General features: G+C 50.8%; 1 protein-coding gene across 1 annotated transcript; it reads left to right on the top strand.

Moving 5' to 3' along the window:
- Positions 1 to 1,983: 1,983 nt before the first annotated feature.
- On the top strand, positions 1,984 to 18,030 carry LOC142441084 (fatty acid hydroxylase domain-containing protein 2-like). Its single transcript, XM_075543172.1, is given in 8 exon segments — positions 1,984 to 2,031; positions 3,270 to 3,361; positions 3,455 to 3,558; positions 7,330 to 7,451; positions 15,707 to 15,912; positions 16,274 to 16,379; positions 17,050 to 17,216; positions 17,877 to 18,030. Coding segments are annotated over 8 exon segments (999 nt in total).
- Positions 18,031 to 19,988: the final 1,958 nt, after the last annotated feature.

The following is a 19,988-nucleotide window of genomic DNA, read 5'->3' as shown; positions in this document are numbered from 1 at the left end:
GCTTACTTTAGCTCTTTTCCCTCCTGGCTCATCTATTATTGCTTCTAACTAGCTATTTACACAGGCATACACCCATGCCCCCTAATGGGGGGGCTTCAAAAAGTTCATGGAAAAATGGAATTTGAAGACCATGGAGCTCCCCTCCCCCAATTCTTTGATGCCCCCTCATGTGTGTGTGCACTCATACCGGTGGTCTTTGAGCTTTCGTTTTACATCATGCCAGTTGCCATCAAATCCATTCCAGCCCTCGCTTTGTCTGAATAGAACTGTGCGCTGGAGCATTTTTTCAAAACGGGGACCTCAGGGTGTACTTTAACCTCTAACCTTGGAGTTAGCGGCAAGCGCATAAACCCTTGCACTGGGGGTCCTCCAACAAAGGATATACCAAATCAAACCTGTTGCCATAGTGACCCTGCAGGACTGAGTTAGAATTGTCCCTGGGAGTTTGGGGGTGGGGGTCAGATTGTCCTCTTGTCCACAGAGAGCCTGGTGGGGCCCAGCTGCTCACCTTGTGATGAGCACCTTCGTCAGCTCAAGGATCGCTGTTTTAATGGCATCTGTAGAAAAGTCAAGAACGAGTGCTCTCACTTCAGGCAGCCTCTGAGTTCAGCTCTTGGATGTGGTTAACTGGTCTTCAAAAAGCTGACCAAGGGAGTCATGAGCAGAGCATGGTCATGGCTCCCTGGAGCCACAAGGGAGAGACACCTGGGTACAGACGGGATTTAGAAGGGCAGATCTCTTCCAACAGAGTACTGAGGTAGAAATTTAAGCTCTTCAAAAGCAGGATCTGGCACCATCTGCCTATGAAAAAGCCAGTCCCAGGCAGACCAAAGTCCCCTTCCCAGGTCCCTTGATTCATGTTACTGATGCCCAGACCAATTCAAGCAGAATCTCCCAAACTAGGGCCTAGGCAGGGATTCTGTAGACTCCCTGTTTACTGTTAGCCTGGCCCAGTGTTTCCCAAAGTGGGTGATACCACATCATGGGTGGGAGGCATTGGACCAATCCAGGGGTGTCACAAAATCGACTTATTGTTTTCAGGTGCAGGCTCATCGCTTCTAATTCATAGCCACGCCCCTTATGCACGACAGAACAAGACATTTGATTGCCCTAGGCTCTCCTAATAATGGCTATGTGCCAGCCTCGGTGACCCACTCTCTTGTCAAGGCTCTTCCTCTTTCCTGGCTGCCCCTCCACTTCCCTCGGATGGTGGTCTTCTCCAGGGACTGGTCGCGCCTGGTAACTGGATCCTCGATTAGGAGCTACAGTACAGAAGCTTTTCATGGCTTCTTCCCATGCCCCCACTCGCATGATCCCAATTCTATCTTACAAATCTAGACCAGAGGATGGACTCTGGGACAGATAGGAACTGGAAACACAGGGAATCCAGGGCAGATGAACCCCTCAGGACCAGTGGGGAGAGTGGCGATACTGAATGGTGCAGGGAAGGTGGGAGAGAAGGGGAGCTCCTCCTTGGGGGACACAGTGGAGAAGTGGATTAAGGGAGATGTCTGGCAGTGTAAAATAAAAATAATTTATAAATTATCAAGGGTTCATTGGGGAGGAGGGAGCAGAAAGGGAGGGAAAAATTAGCAGATACCAGGGGCTCAAGTGGAAAGCAAATGTTTTGAGAATGAGGGAAACAAATGTACAGGAGTGCTTGACACAATGGATGTATGTGTGGATTGTGATAAGAGTTGTACAAACCCCCAACATAATGATTTAATAAAAAAATAATAAAAGATCCAGATACCCTTTTTAACACAGGCATCTTTAAATTTTTGTATTAAAATTCTTATCAGTAAAAAAATTTAAAAGTTTTTCATGGCCAAGGGTTGCTGAGTAATTAAACAAATATTTTTTTCCCTGTAAAGGGGGTGGTAGGTCTAGCCAATATGGAACCTGTGGCCCATCCCTTCCTCTTAGCCTCCCTAGTTGCATGTGAAAACCCCATTCGGGCTCACCTGTGTTTTCTTCTTCCAGATGAAGGGAGCATGTGGAGGTGTGTTACAGGATGGGAAGACAAAATAGGTAAAAGCAAGCATCCCACAGGGCAAACTTGATTTACTGTCTGATGTGCAAAATCCCCAAATAACCAGTCTGGCACATTGGGCGACCTTTGACTCATGTTAGTGGGGGTGCGGGCGGGGGCCTGGTGATGGTGGTGCTGGTTCATGTTCTCTGACTGGCTGAGAAAGCGAACGAGAGCGAGAGAGTGAGAGAGTGAGAGAACGAGAGAGAGGGAGAGAGAGAGAGAGAGAGAGAGAGAGAGAGAGAGAGAGAGAGAGAGAGAGAGAGAGAGAGAGGAGGATATGGGAGCTCAGAGGTGGGGAGCCAGTGAGTAGTGGCCCCCTAGAAGCTCTTTATTTATTAGCCATGGGAAAGAGCCCCGGGCTTTTCTTAAGGACAGGGTAATTCGGGGAAGAAACAATTCCGCGTCCACGTTGCATCGATGTCGTCGGTTGTGCAGAATGGAACTATCAAATCTGGCTCTTCAGGCTCTCAGCATGTGGTTTAAAACACAGCTTCCTCTGGCTCACTTCCCTTCCCTCCCCCTCCCACACCTGGCTAGCTTCTTAGCTGACTGTGAGTCAGAACATGTGTTTGCTCACTCTCTGCTAAGGCCAAAGGAGAGATGGGGAAAAATAAGGCCTTGAACTTGGGGAAACCCCTATGGCTGGGCCAGGATTGCCTCATGCAGGATTCTGTAGAGCCTTTGATAAGAACTGGTCATCACCTTGCCTGCCCTTGGGAATCCCCTCCCCCAAACCCAAACTCACTGCCCCTGAGCCATTTCTGACTCACAGCGACCCTTCAGGGCCAGAGGGCTGGCCGTGTGGGATTCCAGGACGGTAGCTCTTTTTGGGAGTAGAAAGCTTCCTCTTTGTCCTGTTGGAATCCCATAGGAAGTCCTAAACCCAGAGCTGCTAAGCCTGACCAACAGACTTATGTAATTGATTGGAGGTGGAGCCTCAATATGGAGAGGTTCAAAAGCACCCAGATGATTCCAATGTGCAATTTGTGGGTCTTTGCGTCAGCCAGAAGGGCTGATGGTGAAATCTCTGACCACGGCTAGTTCCTCTGGAGTCAGGCTAGTTCTTTCCCTCCCTGGACCCTGAACTTCACCTCTAATAAACACTCCCACCTCAGGCCAGAGAGCTCTGATAAGGCAGAACCCCCCTCAGAAGCTGCAATTCAGTGGACAGGTGCTGGCGGCGATCCTGGTGGCAGGGCTGGCGGGGGCCTGACACCTTCTTGTTCTGAGCCAGGAGGGACAGCTCTGGGGTTCCATGTGGAGGGCAGCGGTCATCGTGGCCTCCGGCCTTCTCTTGTTGGGGGCCTTCTGGAACTTGGTCACCTGGTGAGTGGGCCTGACCTCTGGACCCTGCAACACCTGGGGGAGTCTGGCGGGGGTGGGTCTTCCCCAAGTAACCACAGTGGTTTTTCTTCTAAGGTATCTGCAGAAGTTCTGGGGTGCTTCTGGCTGCTTTTGGCAAACCCAGTGGGAGAAGCTGCTGTGTACATTTGAAGGGAAGGAGTGGCTCCTTTATGTGATAGGTGAGGCTCCGGACTAGCTCTGAGGGTCTGGGCACCTGCTCCAGCTGAATGCTTTCTCTATTGTTTACTTCTGGACTCTCAGAGCTCTTGCTTCCTTACTCCAAAGAATGAGGGCTAGAACTTTTGGGGGGAGGGGGGTAACCCCCAAACTTGTGGACAATTTGGAAACAAGTTATCGCAGGAAAGAAGCTGAGAAGGTGAAAGGGAAGAGAGGCAAGAAATGGATTGTGTAAAATGAGTGTACGCTCAGAGTCACATCTTATTTCTAGATGTAAGCCCCCGCTGCCTTGCCCCCTCCCTGAGCAGAGCGCTGGCCCATCTTGGCTGAGGCTGTCTCCCCTGCACCTGGCACGGTCTGCCCCCCGGGTTCGACATCAGCGGTTACTCGGCATCCGCGGACAGCGTGAATGACTAGAAACCAGCTTAGGGAAGCAGAAGGGAAGAAAAAGGCACTTACGTATTTATAACAGTCTTATGGACAATAGGGAATTCCCTCAACTCTACCTTCTTTCACCCAGATAAGACTTACTACTGTTAGTATGTGCCACACCTGTGTGGGGATATGGATGATTTTTTTTAAAACCATTTCATTAGGGGCTCATACAGCTCTTATCACAATCCACACATATACATACATCGATTGTATAAAGCACATCTGTACATTCTTTGCCCTAATCATTTTCTCTTTTCTTTTTTTACATTTTATTAGGGGCTCATACAGCTCTTATCACAATCCACACATATACATACATCAATTGTATAAAGCACATCCGCACATTCTTTGCCCTAATCACTCTCAAAGCATTTGCTCTCCACTTAAGCCCTCTGTATCAGGTCCTCTTTTGTTTTTTCACCCTCCCTGGATGATTTTTTTTAAGGGACATAAAGATGATAAGTTGAAGTTTCTGCCTAATCCCCTTAAAAAATTGATGTCACAGGCTGGGGATGGGGGATAAAGTTGTAAATCCTCACAAAGCAAAAGTGTAGATTAAAAGCTCCCAAGGTCCGGGAGGGTGGAGGGAAGGAGCAGGAGAAAGGGGGAACCAATGACAAGGATCTACATATAACCTCCTCCATGTGGGACGGATAGCAGAGAAGTGTGTGAAGGGAGACATCAGATGGTCTAAGACATGACTATGATAATTTATAAATTATCAAGGGTTCATGGGGGAGGGGCACAGGAGGGTAAAAAATGAGCTGATACCAAGGGCTCAAGTAGAAAGCAAATGTTTTGAGAATGATGAGGGAAACAAATGTACAAAAGTGTTTGACACAATGGATGCATGGATTGTGATAAGAGTTGTATGAGCCCCGATAAAATGATTTAAAAAAAAAATAAAAAGCCCCTGAGGGAAGTCTGCAGCCAGAAGTCTAAAAGTGGGCTGAGCATGACATCTGACAGATTCCATGGAATCTTTTTGTTTCCCCCTTTCTCACTTTTACTTGTGAAGTAGGTCATCAGCTTTATATTTTATACATACTTTGTTTCAACTCCTCCATTTAACTCCCCTTAGCAGTCAAGGGAATCTTAGGCACTTATTGGAAAGAACACGGTGGATATCCATGGGGAAAGGCTTTGTATATTGCAGGTGGCACCAGGGTCTAAGAATTGGGCAGCTAACTGCAGTCAGGGATTCAAACTCACCAGCTGCTCCCAGGGAGAAAAAACCTGCCCTGTATAGATGTACCGCCTCAGAAATGCAAAGGAGCAGCTCTACCTTGTCGTCCAGGGCACTCTGGCTAGGAATGAACTTGATGGCAGTGAGTTTGGTTTTGGTGAATGACGACAAAGGGAAAGCACCTAATACATCTTGTGGGGGAAAAAGAGTAACTTTTGTTTTTCTTTCCTGGATTAAACTGTCCATGTTTTCCTGTCAGTTAAAGTAGCTTTATTTCGTGCAGCCCCCGGGGTTTCCGAGACTGTTGCGCCTGACAGGAGTCGAAAGCCCCATCTTTCCCCTGAGGAACGGTTGGTGGCTTTGAACTGCTTACCTTGCTGGTCACCGCCCAATGCATAGCCCCTATGCCACCAGGGGTCCCCAATAAACTATAGAACAATGTGAACATAATGTACATGCACAGGAAAACAACCACCAAATGTATGTGACTTGCTTTATCGCACTCATCACGTGATTGTGGTGATCTGGAACCAAGCGGGCAGTGCCCAGAAATAAGCTTGTACCTAAAGCAGCTCAGTCTCACTCATTGTCTGGAAATATTGTAGTCTATGCAAGTGATTCCCTAAAATGAACATTTAGCTGCTCAGGTGTTTCACGATGATTTTAAAATGTGAAAATATATGTGCCCCCTTCTTCCCTTGTTCTTCTCTCCCTCCCTCTCCCTTTTAATTTTTTTTTACAAAATGTTTATTCCCGTCCATACAGTGCTGGCTAAATATCTTCCAAGGACCTACTACAAAAGGAGCCCTGGGGCACAGTGGGTCTGTAGCTCAAAGCCTCCAGCTGCTCAGCAGGAGAACAAGACAGTCTTTTGCTGGTGTAGGTTCCCCACCTGGGAAAGTCCCTGCGCAGTTCTGCTCTGTCCTGTAGTGACTGCGAGTGGGCACCCCTCACAGGGAGTCACTTTATGGCCACCGAGCAGTAAGGGACCTGGCAGAGCAGTACAGAGCCAGAGTTCAGGAAAGCATTGTCCTTGCTGTCTGAGGTTTGAATTTAGAGACCGGAAAACATGGACAAAGCAAGAGAGTAATACAAGATTTAGGACTGGACAAAGTGCTGTTTGTGCGCAGTAGGAGACCTGGAATGACCTGATGTGTAGCACAAAGCCAAGTCCACCTTGTAAGCCTTGACCCTTCTTTTCTACAACAATGTGCAGAACATCCGTGGAGAGGGATGTTGGTAGGTAAGATGACTCCGTGAGTTAACCATCCACCTAGGGTTTTATTTGTGTGTGTGTGTGTGTGTGTGTGTGTGTGTGTGTGTAGAAGGAGGTGCTGTCAGTCACTGCTGGAGTAACAGCAATACATTGAAATTTCCCAGGACAAACAAGGATGTCATCCAGTAGGCATGTTCTAGGATCAAAACGAATCTGGGAAATGTTGAGTAAGTCACACCAGTTTGCCAGCAGAAGAGGCTCCAGGAGACAATGGTACCTGCAACCCAGGAGGCCTGACAAGACACATTTTCCGCTTGGGGAAGTGCGGAGCAGAGCGCACCGGAGGCCCCAGGCAGCAGAGTGGCGGGGATGAGGTTTCTTGACTGGTCCCATGTCCAAGGCTCATTTTGAACCACAAGGAGTCAAACACCCGTGTTTCCTTTCCCAGCACCGGCAAAGGTTCATCGTGCACACACCTGACAACACCAAACGCCAGTCGCCTTCAAGTGGATTCTGTCCAGTTGCTCCACCGGGTTCCCAAGGGTGTGGCCTCTCGGCAGCAGACTCAGGGCCTGTTTCCCAGGGAGCCTCTGGGTGAGGTCAGACCACTGGGCTTTGGGCTAGTCGTTGAGCACTTACCCATCGGAACCATCCGGGGACTCCTCCGTCCATTTGTTTATTAGCCTATATATTTTAACTCAACATGCTTTTCCATTTTCTTCTTCAGCCACCTTGAGACAGGGCCCCATTTTACAGTTAGAGACAGGCCTCGAGTGACCGCTGGCTTATCAGTCCCAGGCTAGGAGTAGGCCCCGCTCCAGAGCACCAGGGCCTCTGGCTCAGGACCGCCTGCAGTCACCACGGAACGTGTGTGCACTCGGCCCCTGAGCTTTCAGAAGCCCAGGACCTGAGTGCTCCTTTTATTCCCAATCTCAGGTGCCACACAAGTGCCGAATCTGGCCTTCTGGGGTTTTAATGCGCTGTTCCTGGTGTCCAACACGTCTGGAAAGCCGAACTTCATCTCTCGCTACCGGATTCAGATCGACAAGAACGAACCAGTAAGTGTTGCTGGGCGGGCCAAGAAAGCCAAAGTCAGAGGCTCCACACACCGAGGGTCCTGGAGAGGACAGGACCAGGGTGTGCCAAGTTATCCAACTCATGGGCACCCCACGTGTGGCAGAGTGCGTTCCCGAGGGTAGCCAGTGGCTGATTTCTCTGAGGTAGATCAGCAGACCTTTCTTTGTAGGTACTTTGGGGGTTGGGGTGAACTCACACCACTAATGGGCTGGTAAGCTGAAGTTGTTGGCCACCTGCGAGGCTTCCCCCAAGATTTCGATGCTCAGAGAGAGGAAGGCCAGCCAAGATTATGTTCCAGCCCCCGGATATCCTAACCCAGGCTCTGTACCTGGCTGTGGTGCTCTGTGACTGCAGCCACATTTCAGAAACGTAAGACTTTGCCTCTGCCTGGCTCTGGCCAGAGGCCCAAGAGCCCAGGAACTCCCTCTTATCCCAGATAACAGGTGTAGACCAAGGTGAGGGGCACGGGTGCTGAAACTATCGAGGGTCTTTCCACATTGACTGGGTAGTAGGGAGTGTGTGTGTGGGCGCGCGCACGCTTGTGGGGCAGACGGTGGTGGTGGGGTATTAAGAAGTAGGCCCAGCTTTCCGGTTATTCAGTTCAACTAATAATATAACAGACTGGAGCAGATGCAGGGTAAACAAGGCTCAGGCTTTGTTTTCAAGGACCTCCCAGCCAATAGAGGAGAAGACTACAGCCTTCAATATGAGCCACACCTCAAAAAGAAGACAACAGAACCCCTCACCACTGGGCCAGCCAGTCATCAGCATCCTGATAAATGTAGAGAAGAGTGTAGTCGGGTGGAGGACTCCCTTTTGCGTGTGCCTACACTCAATGCTTATGGAAGCGGCAAGCATAAAGTCAGATGATACATTGCACCTGGCAAATCGCTGTACAAAGACTTCTTTAAAGTGTTCCAAAGCAAAGATGTCACTTTGAGAACTAAGGTGTGCCTGACCCAAGCCAGGGTATTTTCAATCGCTTCATATTCCTGGAGTCGCTGGACATTGACTAAGAAAGATGGAAGAAGAAATGATGCCTTTGAAGGAAGGTGTCGGTGAGGAATACTGACCAGACCGTGGAATTTCAGAAGGAACAGATGGGTGTTGGAAGAGGGGCATCCAGAACGCTCCTTGGATGTGAGGTTGGGGACATGTCATCTCGCTTCCCTTAGGTTTGTCACCAGGAGGGACCTCTCCCTGGAGGACCTCATGCTTGGTATAGCAGGTCAGCATAAAAGAAGCCCCCGAGGAGATGGATTGACCCCGCGGCTGCAACCGTGGGCTCGAGGGTCGGCAGGACCGTGCGGATGGCGCAGGACCAGGTTGTGTTCTGTTTGTTGTACACAAGGTTGCTATGAGCCGACAGCTACTGCACACATCTCCAACTTACACTGTGCCCAGAGGGGCCCCACTGCTCCTGAGCCCTATGGGTCAGTGGGTGCTCTGACCACCTCAGAAGCCTTTTTGTCAAACAATAAGGAAAATGTTGATTCTAAAGTCCCAGTTCTTTCCATCGCTCCTTCTAAACTACCTCTAGCCCTTTCCTACACAAATATATACTCACATGCATACATAGACATAGACTTTAATCCTCTCTCATAACTGGGTGAATCGTCTCGGCTCTCGGTTTTTGTTGCATCTCCGCACCCCAGAAGGGCAGAATGCAGTGAAAACTGCTACTGACCCAGGCCTTTGCTTGGACTGCTTGCCTGCCTGCCAGCCAGAAAGAAATTCCTCTAGGTCCAACTCAGCAAGGCTGGGATTGGGGCCTCTCTCGTATGAGAAAGCCAAGGTGTGGCTCTCAGAACCTCTGTCAGATCACAGCGATCTCCTTAACACACGTCACTCACTGCATGCTTTCTTCTTCAAAGCCAAGGACTGTGCAGAACCTCTGTCATTGTCAGTTGAGGCAACGGAACGTTCTGTGGGCCAGTGGAGATAATACAGGGAGCCGTGATTCAAACTCGGGTCTTTCTGAGTCCTGGGCTCATGCTCTGGGTTAAGAGGCGAGGCTGCACACAGCTCCAAGAACACCAGTTAGTACCTGCAGCACACCCTCTGTGAGCCCGGAGAGCGACAAAAGGAGCGTCTTGTCCCAGTTTGCAGAAGGGGAGGCTAAGGAAGGCGAGTGACAGGGTCCAGGCTGGGTTGCTGAGGACATAGCCAGGGCTCACCCTAGAACATCCCTCCTGCGGGGACGTGCAGGTGCACGCCCAAGTGGGAAGGATCCGCCACAGGTCTTTGGCCATCTCCGGTCAAAAGCATGAGGAACACATCTGCAAGTGGGACATGACTCGGTTCGCCCCCTGGTCTGTTTTCTCATCTCTCTTTGTGGATGAATTGATCCTTCTGCCTTCTTGCTTTACACATCTCCACCACCGCCTCTCCGAGCCTCCCTCACACAGGTCACCTCATTCCCACTTGGCTGAGGAAACAGAAGCAAGAAGAGTGCGCTCACACACTCCCACAGCTACTGCCTACCAACAGCACCTATACACACATGCTCTTTCACCTGGTCCCAGGTGAATGCTCCCTTGCTCCTATCTACAGCCAATGTCTCCATCTGACCCCCTCACCTCTTACCCGCTCTTTCTTGTATATTTAAAAAGTATCATCTCCCTTCTCTCGCATTATTCCTCTCTGGTAGATGATTACACACGTGCGGTAAGTTCCCCCACTTAAAAATAAAAACCACGATTTCCTTTCCTATTTGCACTCCTCCATCGCTACCAAGTCCATTCTGATTGATAGCAGCCCTACAGAAGAGAACTGCTCGTTGGGGTTTCTGAGCCTCACCTTCTCCTGCGAGGAGTGACTGTTGTTGTTAGGTCTCATAGGTCACGACCCGGTGCACCACAGAAGGAAACACTGCCCACTCCTGGGCCAACCCCACGCCGTTCCCAGGCTGAGTCCACGGATGCAGCTACTGTGTCAGTCCTTCTGATCCAGGCCCTTCCTCTTTCTCACTGTCCCTCCACTTTACCAAACATGGTAGCTGGTCTTCAGGGACTGTTCTCTGCTGACAATATGTCCAAAGTACAAGGGGGGTACTCCCACCAAAAAACAGATTTTTAAAAAAATCTGTGTATTTTTTTTAACTAAACAACTTTATCACCTTCAAAACACTCTCCTTTACACTTAATATATTGATCAAATCTGCAATTCCATTCTTGGAAACATTTTTCAAACTCAATCTGTTTGGACGGCTGACAGCACCTCCCTATGTTGTGGAACTGCTGCCCTTTCCTGTTATTCGCAGAAACAAAAAGAAGTTGCAGGAAGCAAGGTGAGGTGAGTAAGGTGCATGGGGCAAGAGGCATGCAGTGTTTGTCAAAAACTGGGCACTGAGATGAACAGGTGCACTGGCGTGGTGACAAAACCAGTCGCCCACCTGGCACAAGTCAGGCCAGTTTTTTCGCGCACTGTTAACGCAATCTCTCCAGAACCTCTAGCGAGAAAGCTTGATGAACAGTCTGGCCTGCTGGGATGCCTCCAAATGCACGACCAGCTTTTTCACGTGTTCCGGAAGTTGACGGACGTCCGGAACAAGGTTTGTCATCACTCGGTACTTCTCCTTTTAGGAAACGAGAGAAACACTCGTATGCTTGAATTTTTTCCAGCGTAAGTTATGTTCAACGTCACAACAGTTTCTGCAGCATTTACCCCAAGCAGGAAACACAATTTCATAGGGTACACTGTTCTCTTCAACCGGCCAGCACAGAAAACAAGGTTCGAGTGAAACTGCTTTTACAGAAAAATTCAGTGACCAGAGAGCACCTTTCCAGGTGACGCCACTGGGTGCACTAACTCAGCGTGAGTTGCTCCATGCTTGCTTAATGGGAAAAATGCTTACCACAGAAGCTCTGCTCACCCAGCGCAGTTCCATTTTTTTGGGTGGGAAGGGAAGTACCCTCATATGTATGACAAAGTCTTGCTATCCTCACCTCTTTTTTTCCCCTTTATTTATTTTCTATCATTTTATTAGGAGCTCATACAACTCTTACCATAATCCATATATTCATCATTTGTATCAAGCACATTTGTACAATCATTGCCCTCATCATTCTCAAAACATTTGCTCTCCACCTAAGTCCCTGCCATCAGCTCCTCATTTTTCCCCTCCCTCCCGCTTTCCCTCCGTCATGAACCCTTGATAATTTAAAAATTAGGATTTTGTCTTATCTTGCGCTGTCTGACGTCTCCCTTCACACCATTTCTGTTGTCCATCCCCAAGGGAGGAGGCTATATGTAGATCCTTGTCATTGGTTCCCCCATTCCAACCCACCTTCCCTCCACCCTCCTAGTATTGCCACTCACACCACTGGTCCTGAAGGGATCATCTGCCCTGGCTTCCCTGCATTTCCAGTTCCTATCTGTACCAGTGTACATCCTCTGTTCCAGCCAGACTTGCAAGGTAGGATTGGGATCATGATAGTGGGGGAGGAGGAAGCATTTAGGAATTAGAGGAAAATTGTATGTTTCATCGTTGCTACATCTCGCCCTGACTGGCTCGTCTCCTCCCTGAGACCCTTCTTGAAGAGGATGTCCAGTGGCCTACAGATGGGCTTTGGGTCTCCATTCCGCACTCCCCCTCATTCACTGTGGTAAGATTTTTTTGTTCTGATGATTCCTCTCCTCACCGCTAAGGAGCACTCTGACTGTACTTCTCAAAGACAGACTGGTTTGTCCTTTTGGCAGTCCATGGGACTTTCAATATTCTTCTCCAGCACCCCAGTTCAAATGCGAATAGGTTGTCAGCAGCTTTTTCCTGTGAAATGAGGAGCTGAGTCCTTTTTCCTTGTCTGTTCTCAGTCCGGAAGCGCCTCTAAAACTCGTTCTCACTGGGGGACCCTGCTGGCATTTCAAATAGCAGTGAAGGCTTCCAGCCTCAGAGCCACGCACAAGCCACCTCAGTATGACAGACTGACGGACAAGTGGTGGGCAGAGCAGTCAGTGGGTTGGAGTGGCCGAGCCTGCACTTAGCAGGCCAGCGCCTAACCTCTAGCCCCACCAGGCCTCCTTCGCCCACTCGCACCCACCATGCATTTTTGCTCGTGGGGGAGGCTGCCTGGAGTTCCCAACCCCTTTCCTTCGTTTTTGTCTCCCACTGTTCCGTAATTATGAAAAATTTCAAACATGTATTTCCCTAACACTTAAGATCTATTGATTGAAAAAATGGTACCATATTTGCTGGTTTCAACACTGTCCCATCTACAGTTGGTCATGGGGCTGGCTCAGGACCAGGCAGCAATTTGTCCCCCTGTGAGTGGAGTCAGTGAGTCAGTCGGGTGCCGTCTCAGTGGTCGCTAGCAAAGCATTGGGCATCACAATATAAATATGAACAGCTCTCATATTTGGCTTAACCCTTTGACAGTAAGTTCCAGATAGGTACCATAAAATTTTAGCCCATCTCTTAAAATAACCACAAGAACTTTATCTTGCCTTCTCTATAATCTACTGGAGCCCCGGTGGGGAAGTAACTGTAACCGTTTATGGGAATAGAAAGCCCGGTCTTTCTCCTGCCGAGCTGCTGATGGTTTTGACTGGGCTTTCTAGTCCCATAAACGGTTAGAGTCTCGGAATCCCACAGGGGCCCCTATGAGTGAGCATTGCCTCGAGGGCAGTGAGTGTGGTGTGGAGAGTTTTCTCTCGAATCTTGCTCCAGCCGGGCTGCAGCCTTCTACCAGTCTTGCTCTTGGCACGGTCACCGGTGAGCCGGTCTCAACCTGGTCTTCGTAGCCCTCCAGGAGCATTCCACAGCGGCTCACTCCCCGGTCCTGGGTGGATTTTCTTCACTTGGCTTCTAAGCCAACTCGCTCTCCTGGTTCTCTGATTTCACAGGTTCCTCCTTCCCAGTCTCAGCGGCTGGTTCTTCTTAACCGAGATTTCAATGGTGACTGCTTCAGAGCTTGGGCTTCTCTCTCTACCGCTGTGAGGACTTCTACCATCCACACGGCAACAATTCTCAAATTTGTCTCCTGAACTCTAGGCTCAAACACCAACCTACCTACTTGATATGGGCTCTGGGCTCTCTTCTGTACATCTCCAACATGTCCAAGAAGGAACTTGCTCCCCACCCCCACCACAAAGACTTTCTCCCTCATAACCTTCACAATCGGAGTCAATGCCTTTCACCCTTCTAGCTGCTCAGGACAAAAACCATGGAGTCAGCCCCTCTCCCTTGCTTCCTCTCAGGCACCAAACCCAATCTACTTCGAAAACGTCCTGGTTCTGTTTCCAAAACAGGCTGAAAAGTCATCCAATTCTCACACCTCTCTTGCTACCACGAAGGTCCAATCACCATCATCTCACGCCTATATTGTTGTAATTCCAAAGCACAGGAACCCTTTCCAGTGCGAAGAAGCATCAAAAAGTTCAGAGAAAAATCCCATTATCTTTCAAGTCTTAACCATGAACTTCATCTATTTTAAGTTGTGATACAAAGGCAACAAAACACTAGCCAAGATCCTCAAGTTTTCCGTCGGTGTCACAGGAACGTAGGATCTCTTAAAGCTCATTGGCTGGCTGCCTCCAAGGAAATGGTTGTGTCAATCTGCTTCCACAAAGGTTCATGCTGTCTTGGACGCCCCATGGGGGCAGCTCTGCCCTGTCCTAGAAGGCTGCTATCAGTCGGATCAGAAATGATTCAAAGGCGATGCATCTTTGGTAACAGAAGCTGGTCGGCTTCCTTAGCACACACACCCCGCCCCAGCTCTGGTAACGCTTACTACTATACTTTTGATCCCTGCGCATGCCTGTTCTAGAAATTGTATTTAGTGGGCTTCTGCAGTATGTATCCTTTTGTGACAAATATTTCACTCCACTGTTTTCAAGGTTCACCCACATTGTACTACATATCAGGATTTATTTCTCTTTGTTACATAGTTGGAAAATGCGTGTAGTTTTTATCATTTGTCATCACTTTTTTTGTGTGTAGTAATCCTCTTGTGTCACAGAATGTAAATTCCATGGAGACAAGAGTCTTTTTTGTTTTACCCACTGCTCGATCGCAGCCTCTAGAACACTGTCTGCTCCATAAACCCAAACCCAACGTAACGGCCACCCTTGGGTCTACTCAGCAGGGCCCGCCAGAGGGGTTGCTTAGGCCCTCAGAATACGCACAAGAACGTCAGTCAAGTTTGTGGGAAAATTCTCTGCTCGTTAATTCCATCTTCCCAAGAACATTATGAAGCCCTCATCTACTGAGCGGGCACTCAGTCCATATCAGGAATAAATGGATGCAACTCCATCTTGGCTAAGGTTGCCAGAAGTTGTGCCTTTGCCTTACACGACCTTTCCGGCGAGGCTAGCCAGATGTCTTGCATCCCAAAGAGTGGAGCGAATTCTGAAGCCAGTTAACACATGAAAGGTCCGGAAAGGCTGGTGGGAGAGGAAGGTCTCCCATGGGGGCCTCTCTGCACGCAGCTCCCATGCAACTTTCTGAGGGAGCTCAGGGAGAAATCCCTCCTGGCCAACTCTCAGGTAGTTCCTCAGGACCCGGGAAATGACCTGTGGTCATGAAGAGGATCTGTGGAGCTGGCGTGTTCTGAGAAAGCCAAGGGTCAATGGTGATGGGTGCTCAGAGAAACGCGGTAGTACTGAGATCCAATGAGAGAGTTGAAGGCGGCTCTCAACATGACCCTGAAGGGATCTCAGGCAGGTCCCCATCCCCATAGCTCTGCCATGAAAACCAGGGCACAAGAAGGGAGTCCGTAACTAGACAGGAAGCTCCCTGGCTCACTTCCTTCTTCAAGCTGGGGGCTGGGCTGGGCTGGTCAGGTCAGCAAGGACTTTGGTGTGAGCCTGCGGAGGGGCTGGAGGGCTAGACTGGAATATTAGTTGGAGAGAACACTGCCCTCTCCCAACCCCTTATGCTCCCCAAGAGACCCTGCAGGAGTATGAGGGACCTTACCAAGTTCCAAGTCATCTCTCTGCTCCCATCTGGTCAGAGAAATGAGGAGTCACATCACACCCCCCCACAAACCAGGGCAGAGAAGGTTGCTTGCAGGGAGGTTTCTGGAGGGAGGGGTTTCCAAAGGCAAGGACATTACTCATTCACCCAACACCCTGGACCTCATTACTTCAAGGGTTCCAAACCTGAGGTGACCAGCCCTCTCTCCCAGCATCCACCTAAGTGGGCACAGGGCAGAGGGGAGCCTGCTTTCTAGAAGGGGCAATAGGCAGTAGTCTGACCTCTCACACTCTTACCCGTCTCCCTCCTTCTCTCGGACAGGTGGACCCTGAGAAACTACGCCAGACCATCCGGGCCGTTCTCTTCAATCAGTTCGTGATCTCTTTCCCCATGGTGATCACCCTCTACCCCTTACTCAAGAGGTGGGGAGACCCGTGCCGCCGAGAGCTGCCCACCTTCCAGTGGTTCCTCCTGGAGCTGGTCATCTTCACCCTGATAGAAGAAGTCATGTTCTACTATTTACACCGGTGAGCACAACACCCCCCCCCCCCGGACTCCCTTCCACAAGAGCAAAGCGATGCCTCTGGATTGCAGGGGTCAGACCCGCATGCCCTGGCCTCAAGTGCCTGCCGCAAGGACTTAGCTCACAGCGACCACTTGGGACAGCTGAGGAGTACACCTCCTCCACTTGTGTGAGGCAGGGGTGTCCCCTGGGCTTTTCCATGCTAACCCCCTTTCTGGGAAAGCAACTCCGCCTCGACCCACGTTTCAAGGCAGATACATGCTGCTCCAAGCTGCGGCAGGATTGAGTCGGAGGGCTTTGCATGGTATGGTTAGGGGGAGTAGGGAGTAGTGCTGCAGAGAAACGATTTTGGCTCCATTGTCCAGGCTCCTTCACCACCCAGCACTCTACAAGAAGATCCACAAGATACACCACGAGTGGACAGCCTCTATTGGTGTTGTCTCGCTCTACGCCCACCCTGTGGAGCACGTGGTGAGTGGCAATCCACCCTCCCCAGATGCAAAGGGCAGGGGACCCACACTCACTCACCACGTCTTGCTGACGACGCTATGCTACGTGCCAGGCCATCACGTGTGTTCCGCCCCGCAAACCTCTACCAAGCCTGCTGTGCTTCTCCAGGGGCTGGCATCAGCTGACCTCACGTCCAAAGGACATGAGACAAAACCTCGCCGTGCTTGCTCTGAAGTGCATTCTGGCCGTCCTTCTTTTGGCACATGTGTCCTTTCAGCCGCCCAGGATGTTTCCATTCATGCATGGGACTGTGGATGGGCCTCGAGAGGCAGGCCCGCAGCAAGGCAGATTGGCTGTGAATGCCATGGGGGTGCAAGCCCAGGAAGAGTGAGGCTGGCGTAGGCCAGGCAGGGTTTCCTTCTGTCGGATATGCGGTGGAGGGGCACAGGGTGACAGAGAGGACTTCTTTAGAGGTCCTGCTAATGGCAAAATGGAGGCTTGTTAATGAACTTGTCCAAAGTTAGGGATGAACAAGTCTTCAAGCAGTCAGCATCCTGAAACCCTCTCAGCTTCTCCAGAGCTGCCCCGAGGAAGTCCTCTGGGTACCACTCTGAGGCCAAGTGGGCACCCAAGTGAACTGGGTCCCCTCTATCACCCTGTGTCCTGCCTTCAGCCATCTCTCTCCCTGCAGGTCTCCAACATGCTGCCGCTTGTCCTGGGTCCCCTACTAATGGGTTCTCACTTGTCATCCATCACCACATGGTTGTCCTTGGCCCTCATGACAGGCAGCCTCTCCCACTGCGGCTACCACCTCCCTTTCCTGCCGTCACCTGAATTCCACGACTACCACCATCTCAAGTAAGGCCGCCATCCTCACTCCGGGGGCTCCTATTGGGGGGTAACAGTGGGTTCCACTGAGGGCAGGACCCTATGCAGGGGATAAAAATGACCACACAGGACCCAGAGCAACTCGTCTTTTCCCCTTGTCCTGACACCGGGTCGGGCCCTCCTCTAACTGCTGGGGGTTCTTAACCTTCATGTGGGTTGTGGCTCCTTCAAGTACCTAACGTGTACTATAGCCACTCTCCTCCGACCAGCGCCTATGTCTGGGCCAGCCCTAACCGCACTCTGAGAGCCTTGGCCTCCAGTCATGGTCAGTGCCTCCTGGTACCTGCTCAGCAGAACCCAACCATCGGGAGGGGAGGGCCAGGAAATCAGTACTTCAGTGTGTTTCAGGCAAATGATGTAGAAAGGAGCTGAGCTCTGCCAGGGGTTGGCCCTCAAACCTGCATCGGAATCACCTGCGGGTGGGGTGCCAGAAGACGGCTCCAGACTTGGCAGGGTTGGGGGAGCCTCAGGAGCAAGCACCTTTCATAGCCCCCAAGTTACTCGGGTGCAGGTGGTACGAGGATGGCAGTGGGTACGAGGGCTTGGAAGTGCCTGAAGCCGCAGTAGGAAATGAAGGCAGGCTCCCAGTCTTCCCGCCTGACCACCCCCGCTCCTTCCTCTCTCCACCAGGTTCACCCAGTGCTATGGGGTGCTGGGAGTACTAGACCACCTCCATGGGACTGACACGATGTTTAAGCAGAGCAAAGCTTACGAGAGACACGTCCTGCTGCTGGGCCTCACCCCGCTCTCTGAGAGTATCCCAGACACCCCAAAGATGAAGTGAAGCAATGCTACCCGTACTGTCCCCTTAGCAGTGGGCACCAGCCCGAGTCTAATAACCACACCTGACAACTTGATTCCTACAGCCGCACTCATAAAAAGCATGAAAAGCGGGCCCAGGGCTACCTCAAACCCTGCCCCCCCCCCAACATGTGTCCCGCTTTCCCAGCGTTTGCTTCTTACCCCATAGTTCGTCTCGGAAATGCACAGGGAGGTTATCGGCCTGGTCCTATTGGGTCGCCACGAGTGGGCATCGACTCGAAGGCTGTGAGTGAGCCGTTCATGAAAAGCCACGACCTGAACAAAAGCCGGAGGCTTCTCACAATTGTTTTTTGGGGGGGCAAGTGTCACAAAAACTAGCCTTCAGCAACATAGACCTGAGTGGCGTTAGCAGCCTGTCCCTAAGAACTGCACTTCTATGTCATACAGGTGGTTCACCTTACTGTACCTTTACGGTAGTGCTGGTTTTGCGTCCCTTCGCAGGTGACTTTTGGAGTCCAGTTTCCTGAAGCCTCCCGTTACTTCATTTCCGCTCACACCACTTGGTAGGACACCCCTTCCAGCGACCGCCTGCACTCCCTTAGGGGACAAGGAAGAACAAAAATTCCCCAAGATGGAGGCCAGCACTGGGCGGGCTCCTCTGTGACGGAGCCATGGAAGGGCCAATGACAGCGGTGCTTGGACAGAGGCCCCAGGGGGAGCTTGCAGCCCAGGGCGGGGGGCATAAAAGGCTTTTCTGATACTGTATTTGGTCAGAACAGCCCGGTCAGGTTGCCGGGAGCCTGTTTTGACCCTGCCAGTCCAGTGCCCAGAGCCCCCTTGTCAGTCTCAGTGCTGAAGGCCCCCCTCAGCTCTACTTCTCCCCCCTAAACTTCTGCGGAAACACTAGCCCGACAAGAGCTGCAGTTTAGGTGAAAACCAATAGCAAACGTCAACTTCAGCTTTACATGGATCCCAAAGCTAAGCAGGGGTCAGAAGTGCTGGCCTTTGGGGGCATTCAAGTGAGTGCCCTTATTAACCATCAAGGAGCGGGCAGGAAGTTAGGACCTTTCCCGTGGGTCTCTGAATGCCTAGTGAACCCGCCGTCTCAACTGTAATGAAATCTTGCCTGAAACCCCTTGGGTAACAAAGCACACAGCTACTTGGCCGAAGGCACCCCACCCTCCCAGTCCTAGTCTCAGCTCGGCACATTGGGGATCCCAAGAGTTCTGGTATGGCTGGGAAGCACCCCACCAACTCCAATGCACATTGGAACGTTCCCTTCTCTTCTGCTATATAAAGCGGGTTCCATAAAATATTTTTAACTTCAATAGGCTAAGTCTCCAGGCAGATATCAAAAATGACATGTTCCTAAGGCCCCCCCCCCCCGCCTGGCTCTGGAGGACCTGCCCCTGACTCCCACAGCTACGTCTTGGTGGAATAAGCCCCCTCGCCATGACACCTTTCTGCACAGCTGCAGGCCCATGGACATTACTAATTCCTACAAATAAACATTTGGAAAAAGCCATTTTGTGGAGTGTTTAAGGGTTGGGGCGAGCAAAAAAGCGGATAAAGCAATGGGGAAGCATGCTTTTCCTGACAATCTTTTCATTCAAGGCTTGTGGTGGGCACTGGACTGGGGTGATGTACATCAAACAGGGGAAGCCCTGTGATGGGCAGACAGCGCAAAGGCTGAGTCTGCAACTCCCGGCAGGTAAGAGGAAGGGTGCAGAACGGTCTCCTTGCATCACATCTCTCATGAGAACGCATCACTCCAGTGCAGAGGAAGCAATGCCAGGCCTGTCCCAAGGCGTTCACGAGACTGAAGCAGGATTCCTCCCAAATGTCCTGGGTAGTCTCGCCTTCGGCCTGTGGGTGCTCTTGGAGGGGGGGTGGAAGTGCCAGTGCGCCAGAAGGGCAGTGGAATGAACTCTGAAGGGCTAGAAGTCTAAGGGGCTGGTTCGTGAAGGCCATGGGAGACTG

The sequence above is a fragment of the Tenrec ecaudatus genome, chromosome 2 (assembly GCF_050624435.1).
Source record: "Tenrec ecaudatus isolate mTenEca1 chromosome 2, mTenEca1.hap1, whole genome shotgun sequence".
In the NCBI taxonomy this organism is placed as follows: domain Eukaryota; kingdom Metazoa; phylum Chordata; class Mammalia; order Afrosoricida; family Tenrecidae; genus Tenrec; species Tenrec ecaudatus.
Note: the sequence above shows the minus strand (reverse complement) of the source record. Positions and strands in the feature narration are given on the sequence as shown.